This window comes from Rhinatrema bivittatum, chromosome 13 (genome assembly GCF_901001135.1).
Source record: "Rhinatrema bivittatum chromosome 13, aRhiBiv1.1, whole genome shotgun sequence".
In the NCBI taxonomy this organism is placed as follows: domain Eukaryota; kingdom Metazoa; phylum Chordata; class Amphibia; order Gymnophiona; family Rhinatrematidae; genus Rhinatrema; species Rhinatrema bivittatum.
The window spans coordinates 54232367-54244015 of NC_042627.1; the positions used below are offsets into that span (position 1 = coordinate 54232367).

Consider the following 11649-nt stretch of genomic DNA (forward strand, 5'->3'; position numbering starts at 1 on the left):
CGATGTCTTATAAAGAAAATATGGCTGAAGTTAGCAGTGAAGTTAACATTTCTTTTAAACTTTTCTGATGTTGACCATTTTGACTTTTTCCTGCAAGTCTCTACTCCACTAAATGGCTTGCAGCCGAAAATTCTAGCATAAGCAGCTGTTCCTTTAATCTGTGTGTGTTGCCTTTAAGTCAGGAGATAATTACTTTGCTTAGGAGCTCAGGTTACTTGTATAGAGGTGCTGCAGCCATACACTAAAGGTGACTAGATTTCTCTTTCATTAAAGCAAGGAAAATGCATTACTTGGGCAAGGGTACAGATGCTGCCATGTAAATGAGATAAAGGATTAATGGTGCGCGATTTTTTTTTGTTTCTTTTATTTGGCAGTTTCAAAGAGAAACTTCTGGTGGGATTTCTCTTTGAAGATTTGGGTGGTGCATGCAATGTGGATATGTTTGCACCCACATACCTTGCACCTGTATGGGACTAAGTGTAAAGTACACAGCAGAAAGATTGAAAATGAAATCTACGCTCATGCTTTCACTCCCCTGGCCTAACTCTTCCTCTCTTTTTCACTTGGGTGCACAGAGTACATAATGAGTGGGGATAATTTTCAAAAGGTCTTTTCAGGCGAGTGAATGTGTTTACCCACATAAAAAGTTTTGGATATTTCCCTCTTAAGGAACAGCTATACCTATTGATATTAGCCAAAATGTTCATCATCCTATTTAGGAACGTGCAAAGTCAGCGTTTGGAAACCTTCCAGTTGTGAACTGTTCTTGCCTTGAGAATGTTGCTAATTTTATATATTTGTTGAAGAAAATGACCATGCAGTGTTAATTGTATGTTTTTATCATTTGATTAAACTCTTCGCAGCTTGTCTGTCTTTAAAAATAAAGCAGTCAACCTATCTGTCACTTGGATAATCATGGTATGCAATTTCACAAATTGTAAATGCTTAAAAAATACCATAATTATTCTTAATTATCTGCCAATCTGATCTAGTGACAGGCTGCTTACCTAAAGTCTTTTCCATGTATCTCTTTAAACAAAGATTATTTTTTTGAACCTTTATTTTCGTTGGTATGGCAGTTTCCTTCTGCTCCTATTCAATCAGAAGCGACCTCAGGTGGGCTACAGTGCCATGAGTCTTCAGTGGCCCATCTAGAGTCACCCCCCCCTCCCCATTTTATAATCCACCACCTAAGCCCAGCCATGGGTCTTTGGCCAGGACCCACAGTCTAGGGCTCCTTCCCCAACCTGGTGCATCTGCTCCGAGTCTGCCTGGGACTTCCTCTGCCCAGGGGCTGTGAGGCTGACTCTGCAGCAACTCCAGACAGCCTGGGAGCAGAAGCCAGGCCCAGGCATCCAACTTGTGGCTGAGCCACCAGGCCAGCCCTTGAATCTTTTTATTTTAACTGATCTTTTAACCATGGAGGCTTTCCCAAATTTGTATACCTTTTCTCCCTCTGTGACCCAACTGCATAAGTAAGGCCTTTGGCCAGAGTCATAGCTCATGGCTCTCTTTGGAATCTGGTTCTCGTCCATCCTGAGCTTGGTCAATAGGGGTCACTATTGTGCGGGGCTGCTTACTTCTGGGGGCTGGCAATGGTGCCGCCTTAGCATTCCCAGCCTGGGTTGGCTCAAGGCATAGGGGCCAGGTCTGGGAATTAAATCTGTGCCCCCCCCCCCCCCCCCCCCCCCCCACCCTCTGGAACCATTTTTATCAAAAACCTTTTTCCTCATTACCAGAAGGTTTACTAGAAATTAGATTTCTTAGAGGTATGTGAAACGAAGGATTCATTGCTAGTTGCATTTATATTTCCTGTAGTACATAATGTAGAAACGGAGACTGTTAGTTCATCCAAAATAAAGTTGGTTATAAGGGAAACCAACCAAGTAGTTGAGTAGCAATGATACCTTTATTGGTCTTCGCCAGGGGTAGGCCACTCTAGTAATTGAGGGCTGCCAGCCGGTTAGGTTTTTGAAGATATCCACACAGAATATTCATGATGTATTTCATGCAAATAGATCTCATGCATATTCTTTGTGGATGTCCTGAAAACCTGTCCGGCTTGCAGCACTCAAAGACCGGAGCTGCCTACCCCTGGTCTATGCTTTAATATTCCCCCCCCCCCCCCCCCCCTCCCAAAAAAAAAAAAAAAGCTTGCTGCTTGAATTAAATTCTCTGGGAAAAATACTAGTTATTGGTACCTATATCTTAAGCTGTGAACAGTAAGTTATTTCTAGATTTGACATTTTTTTAGCATACCGCTACCAACCGGTGGCAATGAGACTTAAATGTTTTTTAAATAGCTATAAGCTGTAGTCAAAATCCTACTTGTAAATCAGAAATGAAATAATAGAATAAGATGAAGAGATGGTGAAGCTTATTAATTTGCTGGAAATGTAAATGTACTGCAGATAAAAGGCAGCAGATGCACCTTCCAGAAAGGAGTTAAAATGCTTTGTAAGATAAATGCATTTTGAAGGGAAAACAGATGAATCATTTATGTGATTCTAAATGGAAAGATGGCCAAGTTTAAAGGTCAATGTAACATGAGAAGGCGGAGGCTGTATTGACAGACGTTTCAGGAGCATTATTGCCTCCACAGCTGTCAAATTCTGTTTAAACATGGAAATTTGACTACAGTAGATCCCACATCAGGCACAAAAAACTTAGTGCATTCAGAAAGTATTCAGACCCCTTCACATTTTCTTATGTTACAGCCATATTCTAAAATGAATAATATACATTTTTTCCCTCTGTTTACACACAATACCTCATAGTGACAAAGCAGAATCAGGCTTGTAGAAATTTGTGCAAATTTAAAAAAAAAGCTGAAATATCAGAATTACATAAATATTCAGACCTTTTATTATGACACTCAAAGTTGAGCATCCTGTTTCCATTGATCATCCTTAAGATATTTCTCCAGCTTGATTGGAGTCCCCCTGTGGTATGTTCAGTTGATTGGACATGATTTGGAAAGGCACACACTTGACTATATAAGGTCTCACAGTCGATAGTGCATGTCAAAGCAAAATCAAAGCCATAAAATCGAAGGAATTGCTGAAGACCTCCAGGACAGGATTGTGTCAAGGCACAGATCTGGGAAATGGTATAAAAAATTGCTGCAGTATTGAAGGTCCCAAAGAACACAGTGGCCTCCATCATTCTTAAATAGAAGAAGTCTGGAATTACCAGGACTTTTCCTAGAGGCTGGCTGCCTGCCCACCCAAGCTGAGCAATTGGGGGAGAAGGGCCTTGATTAGGGAGGTGACCAAGAACCACATGGTCACTCTGACAGAGCTCCAGAGTTGCACTGTGGAGATGGGAGAACCTTCCAGAAGGACAACCATGTCTGTAGCACTCCACCAATCAGGCCTTTGTGATAGTGGCCAGACGGAAGCCACCACTCTGTAAAAAGGCACATGATAGCCTACTTGGAGTTTGCCAAAAGGCACTTAAAAGGACTCTTGAGTATGAGGAACCAGATTCTGTGGTCTGATGAAACCAAGATTGAAATCTTTGGCCTGAATGCCAAGCATCATGTCTGGAGGAAACCAGGCACTGTGCATCACCTAGCAAATACCATCCCTATGGTGAAGCATGGTGGTGGCAGCATCATGCTGTGGGATGTTTTTCAGCTGCAGGAACTGGGAGCCTAATCAGGATCGAGGGAAAGATGAACGGAGCAAAGTACAGAGAGATCCTTGATGAAAACCTGGTCTAGAATGTTCTGGACCTCAGACTGGGATGACGATTCACCTTCCAACAGGACAACGAACCTAAGCACACAGCCAAGACGACACAGGAATAGTTTCGGGACAAGTCTGTAAATGTCCTTGAGTGGCCCAACCAGAGCCTGGACTTGAACCCAATCGAACATCTCTGGAGAGACCTGAAACTAGCTGTGCATCGATGCTCTCCATCCAATCTGACAGAGAGGATCTGCAGGGAAGAATGGGAGAAAATCCCCAAATCTAAGTGTGCTACGATTGTAGTGGCACATCCAAGAAGACTTGAGGCTGTAATCACTGTAAAAGATGCCTCAACAAAGTAGAGAGTAAAGAATCTGAATACTTACTGTATTTAATTTGCACACATTTTTACAAACTTGATTTCACTTTGTCATTATGAGGTATTGTGTGTAGCTTGAGGAGGGAAAAATGCATATTATCCACTTCAGAATAAGGCTGTAATGTAACAAAATGTGGAAAAAGTGAAGGGGTTCTGAATACTTTCTGAATGCACTGTATTTTCTAATATTGATGTTGTGTTTGTGGCATTGTGGACCCTTAGTCGCTGTGGAGATGACTCCTCCCACGGGGAGGGGCCCTGTGGGGAACCACAGCGATAGGTTATACGTAGAGAGCAGACACTTGTAGAAGGAAAGCTTTATTGTACTGCTGTGGATAGATGGTATGAGGCAGGAAGGAAAGGCACTGGAGTCCGGCAAGGTGCCAATACATTCTGACAGTCTCAGATGTAGATATGTCACCCAGGTGTTCAAGGTAGATAGGACCCCGCGGTGCGGGATAAGCCATACCTGGTGGGTGGAGTTGGAGAGCTGGATCATATAGGTAGTCACTGGAACGTAGTGCAGGCGTCTTCCTGGTAGTGAAGATGGTGGGACCGGAGGTCCGTGGTGCAGGATGCTAGACTGGTAAGCCTCGAGGAGTGAGTACCTGATAGTCCTGAGATCCTGCAATGAATAAGAGAGAGAGAGACCCCCGAGGAATGGTTGTCTAATTAGTAGAGGCCCCGAAGGGTGGTGGAAGCGAGAGACCCCAGAGGAGCGGGTGTCTAGAGCTTCTAACGGAGCGAGGCCCTGGAGAGTAGAGCAGCATCTAAGCGTGCAGCTTAGAGCGGTCAGAGAAGCTAGACCGTAGTCTTTGCTAACTCAAGGTGGAATCGAAGCGGAGGCTTTAAATACCCAGAAGTATTGACGTCGTGCGGTGGGGATGCCCCCAGGTTCCCGCCATGACGTGTATTTGAGCGTAGGAGATGTGCGCGTGCACCCTAGGAGGCCACGGGAGTAAGCATGGTGGACTGGGACGCCCATGCTGAGCTGGAAATGCCAAGGCCCTCAGCACTTGGCAGTGAAAGTCGCCATCTTGCCTAGGGAGGAGGAAAAGGGAAAAAAGAGGTAAGGCAGAGCGGTCGCAGCCGTCAGCGACCGGACGCAACAATTGAGTTCCCTGGAACATCTTTTCAAAGTATTAGCATGATCCACAGATTTATTTTCCTCATAGGTTGTTCTGCTTATTGACATAATTGGTAGAGAAATCCATTATCAGTTCTTGACATTTTAAACTTCTCCAACAAGACCTCATTATTTTACCTCTGTTTAACATTCTTATAAATGTAAAGAGGAGCAGTATTTCTTTTAGGATGCATAGGGGAATGCTATGGTAAAAAACATGTTGTCTTCTGAGTAATACGATGATGGCTGTTCTCCTCCATGCGTAACCTCTGTTTCATAATTGGTAGTTCCTTTCAGAGAGCAGGTGAAGAGCGAGAATTGTAAAGGAGCTGATTTTAACCAAGTGTTTTTCCACTAGTTGTAAATGATGGAAAGATACAGAGTGACTCCTTGAGCCAGATGCTAAAGACAAGCAAGGCTGAATGTAGATTTACATCTCTGGGCCTTCAGGATAGGAAATAACTTGAAAAGATACAGATACCTGCTTTCTTGTGTTAGAGCAAATGTTAAGGACTCAGTTCACCAGCCTGGAGTTCGGAATATTTTATGGCCAGAAGCGGCTTAGTGAATAACAATAATCATATGTATGTTTCAAAAGAAAACATGGCTCAGACCTTGCATGCTCATTCTCTCTCACACGTACACTGTCACATACACATAAGAACATAAGAAATTGCCATGCTGGGTCAGACCAAGGGTCCATCAAGCCCAGCACAAGAGGCCAAACCAGGCCACAAGAACCTGGCAATTATCCAAACACTAAGAAGATCCCATGCCACTGATACAATTAATAGCCGTGGCTATTCCCTAAGTGAACTTGATTAATAGCAGTGAATGGACGTCGCCTCCAAGAACTTATCCAAACCTTTTTTAAAGCCAGCTACACTAACTGCACTAACCACATACATGCATGCTTTCATATACACCCACACACTCATACACAAGCTCTAAGACCCTCTTCCCTCCCCCATACAAAAGCTCTTTCTTCCCCAGATTCCCACATACAGAGGCTCTCACCCACACAGACCCCCAGGCAAACACCCATTCATTCTCACACATGCACACAGACCCCTAGGCAGGCACCTATTCCTTCTCATACATACACACACACAGACCCCCATGTAGGCACCTATTCATTCTCACCCCCACAGGCAGGCACCCATTCTCTCTCATACACACACCCACACCCCAGGTAGGCACCCATTCTTTCTCATACACACAAGCTCCCATTTACACACATACACATGTTGAAGGCAGACCTCCTTTCTTTGTTTTGCCGGCAGCCTGAGATCCTCTCTCTCTTTTCTCTGCTGCTGCTGCTGCTGTCGTCGCCACCACCGCGTGGCTCTTGGGGAGGAGCCAATCACTCATTGCTGCATCTGCATCCCCTGTCCAGGCTAGCACTTCATGCTGATCTCCTGCATTGCGAATCAGCATAGAGAATGTGTTTCTCTTGCAAATTCTAATACAGTGGGCCTGCACAAATAAGGGGAAGGGTGTCCTCTGCTCAGCTGCCATTGGATGAGGTCCACTGGCAGCTGCACAGCCTCTCTTCATGTTTTTCGGCTGCCGGTGGGATCAGGTTCACCGACTGTCACAAGCACCTTCCACCACAGTACACCACATCCCGGCTCAGTGCTGCTGGTGTCCCCCTGCACTAGACAGCCATGGGTGGTCTCCTCCTTTTCTGCCATCAGGCGGGATGGACTCCCCAGGCAGCCACGGGCTTCCTCTTATTCTGCCCCCCCCCCCCCCCCCACCATGCCACTGGTTCTGTAATGTATAGTTTTGATCAAGGGAAGCAAGGAGCATTTTCGGTTGCATTTTAGAATATTTTTATATGATACATATCTTTATTTTTATATGTGGGGGCTAAAATCTAGAGATGTATACAGTATGTTTCAAGCTTGCTTGCATGATACTGATGACATTTTAAAAAGGTGTTTTATACTTTTTTTTAAAAATATGCATGCAATCAAATTAGACAGCAGTTAAGCACTTCCCTGAAAGCACTAGAATTAAACAAAATGCAAAAGAATATTTTCTTTAACATCATGCATATTTATTTGCAAGGCATCATTCCTAAAATTAGAAAAATTAGTTTTGTCATCATCAATTCCTATTTGGGAGGGCCTAGTCTTTTAGTTTTCTAAAAATTGTTTATCCTTCCTGTTTGATTTTTTTTTTTAAACTTGGGTTTCATGATTAAAGTCTACCAGTCTTCACTAAATAAATCATGGCAGATAAGGACCCTACTTAGTTATCCTGTCTCTTCAGTGTCTTCCTCTCTGCCACTTTGGGTAGATGAAATATAAATACCCATATTTAAACCAACACTAGATTCTCCTTTCCTCCATGTCTTCTACCCACCCTCTCAACTCTGTTCCTAACCCTGTCCCAGGCATGTTTAAATTCCATTACAGTGCTGGCATCTGCTACTTCTACTTGTAGGTTATTCCAGGTCTTGTCTTTGGTTTTTAGAAGGCTCCTATTTAATCCAACACCCAGGCCTCCTTCCCTGGTTTTACCACCAAGCTTTGTAACAATCCAGTCACAAAAACTAGTGAAGCCGTTGCCCATGTGTACTCCGTGTGGGTTAGCCTAGCCTTCTTGGAATCCTGTTTAGTAAAGATTTGTCACTTCAGTACTGTATAAGTTCATTGAAACAGAATGAGTTTTATAGAGAGTCAGATGCTCTGTTAGACCAGGCAAGACTGGTGTTTTCAATATTATTTTAGAGTTGGGAGTAGTTATTGAAAACAACTTCAGACTTTGTTGCTGCTGCTTCTAAAAAACAAATGTACTGCAAAATTACTACTGTTTGTCTCAAGTTAGTAAACAAAGGTATCATAAAGTACAAAATATTTTAATCCAAGTGAACATAAAAGCAAGTACCAGGTTTAAATTCGTACATTCCTGGCAATAGGCAGGACAGAATCATACCTGGAAGGTGGGTTTGAGGTTTGACAAGAAGAACAGGACTTGGCATGTGAGTTAAAACAGGGAAAATATCTACTAGAGATGTGATTCGGCCGAACCTTTCGCTTCGGCCTTAATTATCGGCCCGCCGCGGGAAATTTAATTTCCTGCGGTTCGGACCGATTTTTTTTTCGGCTGTCCCAATCCGAAAATAAAAAACCCACCCCAACCCTTCAGATTTAATTAATTACAATCCCCCCCCCCAAAAAAAAAGTTGCCTAAAGTCCCTGGTGGTCCAGCAGGGGTCCCGGGAGCAATCTCCCACTCTTGGGCCGTCAGCTGCCAGTAAACAAAATGGCGCCGGTGGCCCTTTGCACATGGTAAGGGCAAAGGGCCATCGGTACCATTTTGATTAGAGGCAGCTGTCTGCCCGAGAGGGGGAGATTGCTCCGGGACCCCCGCTGGACCACCAGGGACTTTAGGCAAGTTTTGGGGGGATCGGGAGGGTGGGGGATTGTAATTAATTAAATCTGAAGGGTTGGGGTGGGTTTGGGTGTTTGGGTTTTTTTTGTGTACCTTTTCTCTCCCTCCCGAAAATGATAAGAAAACCACACAAAATTTCGTGGGTTTTTCCTATCGTTTCGGAGACCCCCCGAACCACGACGAAATAGGAAATATTGTCTAAATTTCCTATTTTGTCGCAAGCGAATGCACATCCCTAATATCTACTGTACCTGAATGCAACAAGACGTGAGCTAAATACACTAAATAAATCAATTTACGGCGTTAGCAGCACAGATGGGAAATATGGTACCAGAAAGTTTCCCAAAATGGACCACATTTAAATTGAGCATTTTGTATATGGCATAAAACCTTGGACATTGGTTTGGACACATCAGTGTTCTTATCTTAAGAATCACCTATTTGATGATAATGAAAACATGTTTATTATTTTCACCATAACAGTTTGATATCTTTAAATCATAGGGCATAATAATAGACTTTATATTGTACAATTGCAAAAACAATACATACCTTTGAAATGGATGACCTGTTAGTTTACAACAGGGACATGTAAATCCTCAAGGATCGCAACCAGGTCTAGTTTTCAAAAACGCCACAGTTTAATATTTATGAGCGATTTGCCTGCATTGTCTTAGAAACCCATTAGCTTTCATATTATGATTCACCTGAAAACCAGACAGATTATGTGAACCGCTTTTGGTAAAGTAGGATTAGTGATTGGAGTTGCATGGCAGCCTTCTGAGGGGAGGAGAATTAAATAATGCTGATGATATGTTTGAATGATATTTGGATATATTGAATTACATGGAGATTGGGACCTTCACAAAGAGAAACTGAAGCAGGGCATGACGTTGAACTGATAGTACCAGACATCCTTTGAGCTGATAATTTCATTCTCTTAACTAATGCCAAAAAAACCCAACAAACCACAGCAGGAGAAGGTGTCTTCTTTTTTGAAGTGGTGCCTACCAGAAGGAACTAAGAATGCCCTCAGCAAGAATCATGTCTATTTCTTATTAATCTATATGTTTTTATTAGCTAACAATTATATTAATTGCTTTGTATTTGTTTTGTTTTGTTTTCAGATGTGATGATGCTCCCTATGCAACCTCTTCCTATCATCAGTAAATAAAAGGCAGCTTTAAACCTGGAATAGAAGTGGAATATTGAGTTCTCAAAAAACAAAATGAAATGGAAGATTTTGAAACGCTAGATTATCATGTTGTGTGCTTTTCACAGGTCCCGAGTGAGCAGCTCCACTTAAATGTCCAATTGCACTGAAATTATTTGACCTTGTTTGCCTTCCTTGGGTTAATGTCCTTATGATCTCAGTAAGGTATGCAAACCTTGAGAAACTAGTGACTGCTGCCTTATGCGTAAAGTATGGCATGCTTGAAAAATGTATCCTTGAGATTTCATTTCTCCAGGGTATCTTAATTTCCTGTATCATTTGTTTTAAATGCTTGGGCTGAAAAGTTGCAGAGCCGAAGTACTTATGAAAAAACTATGCTTATAAGAAAATTCACTATCAAAATTATAGCAAATATATGACAGCAAAATTCTAATGGAATAACTTCTTGCAATAAGTGTGTTCATATTTCAGCTTTAATCATGTTTTAAAATTTAAAAAATATATTGAAAAAAAATAGCTTATCTTATGTTTGATAAATTTGCAAGTAAGGATACAATAATATATATTTTATTTGTGTGGCAAGTGATATTTAATGTTAATAGTTTGTGTGTCAGTGTTTTTATTGCCATTTAATTTAAGGACATATATTAAAAGATACAACGAAATGGCTACCCTTTAGTCTGTCAATTTTTTTTTTATCAACTCATGTGGTTTGATTAATAGGTTAGGTAAGTATTTTGCACTATAACCAATTAATTTGCTGTCCAATAGAAATCTCTCATTGATTATAAATCTTACATCTCTGAAAAGTAGGAGGCTATTACTCCGTGCAACTTAGCTGGATAAGTAAGGACTTATCTGGTTAAGTGGAGGTGGCTGAATATCTGGCCCCATTCAGCGGCTGCCATTTATTCAGCCAGTACTCCTCACCTCTGGAGGGGAGGGGCTGGATCAGGAAGCAGAGGGCCGTTTTCTGCTGAGTGAGATTCAGCACAGCTGGGATGCAGCAAATCTTCAGCCAGCCTGCTGCTACCCTAGGCACAGACAGAGTGTGCCTGCTGAGAAATCCAGGCCTGGGCGGATGGCATATGGGCATTTGGGGAGCAGCTACTTATCTGGCTAATGTATTTGGATAAGTAAAGAGAATCAGACTTACCTGGTTAGCAAGTCTAAAGTTAGCCAAATAAGACTTATTTGGCTAAGTAGCTGTTTATTCAGGGATATTCAGCAGCATATTCAATTGCATTTGCTTTATTCCTCTAAATTTAGATTTTAGTTTAATCATTTTTTAACTTCATGTTGTTTTACATGAATGTGTAGAGAGTTGTTAATTCTGCCATTGATTTTTGCATGCATTAAAAAATAAAATATCTTGCATGATGCTATTTGTATTAAAGTTAAATCAACGTATTTGTGAAAAAATTGAGGGACATGGGCCGGAGACCCCACGAACTGGCTTGCGTCAGTTGATCATCTAAAGAATATTGTTAATTGCAGCTTCTTATATTCTCATTTTCTGGCTCTCATCCAGATTTTTGCAAGTACAGTTTAATTTGCACTCAAACTTGACAAGATTTATAGTTTTGCTGTAGCTCGTTGAGGATCCTGATACTGGATAGCCCCAGATCGGTCAAACACTGAAATTTATTAGACAAAAACAGATGATCTCTATTCTTATCTAGGCCAGTTAATGAGCAAACTTACAGGGTCATTTATTTCACGTTAAGGCTCTAACGCACGTGATAATGCCCTGACTCGTGCGCCAGTATGCAAAAGTGACATTTGCTATGCAAGTCGGAGGAGTTTGGGTGCAGTTAATGGTAACGAGCAGCTCCTAATGTCGAATGCGATAGAGAAACGCACAGCAACACGGATC

The 11649-nt window shown here is 42.1% G+C and overlaps 1 protein-coding gene across 1 annotated transcript in view; it reads left to right on the top strand.

The window, feature by feature from the left end:
• LYSMD2 (LysM domain containing 2) overlaps positions 1 to 10444 on the top strand; it is a 42384-nt gene extending 31940 nt beyond the window's left edge. Inside the window, exon 3 of the mRNA XM_029575418.1 lies at positions 9727 to 10444. Coding sequence (XP_029431278.1) covers positions 9727 to 9769 — 43 coding nt within the window. The 3' untranslated portion in view covers positions 9770 to 10444. The remainder of the gene's footprint in view (positions 1 to 9726) is intronic.
• Positions 10445 to 11649: the final 1205 nt, after the last annotated feature.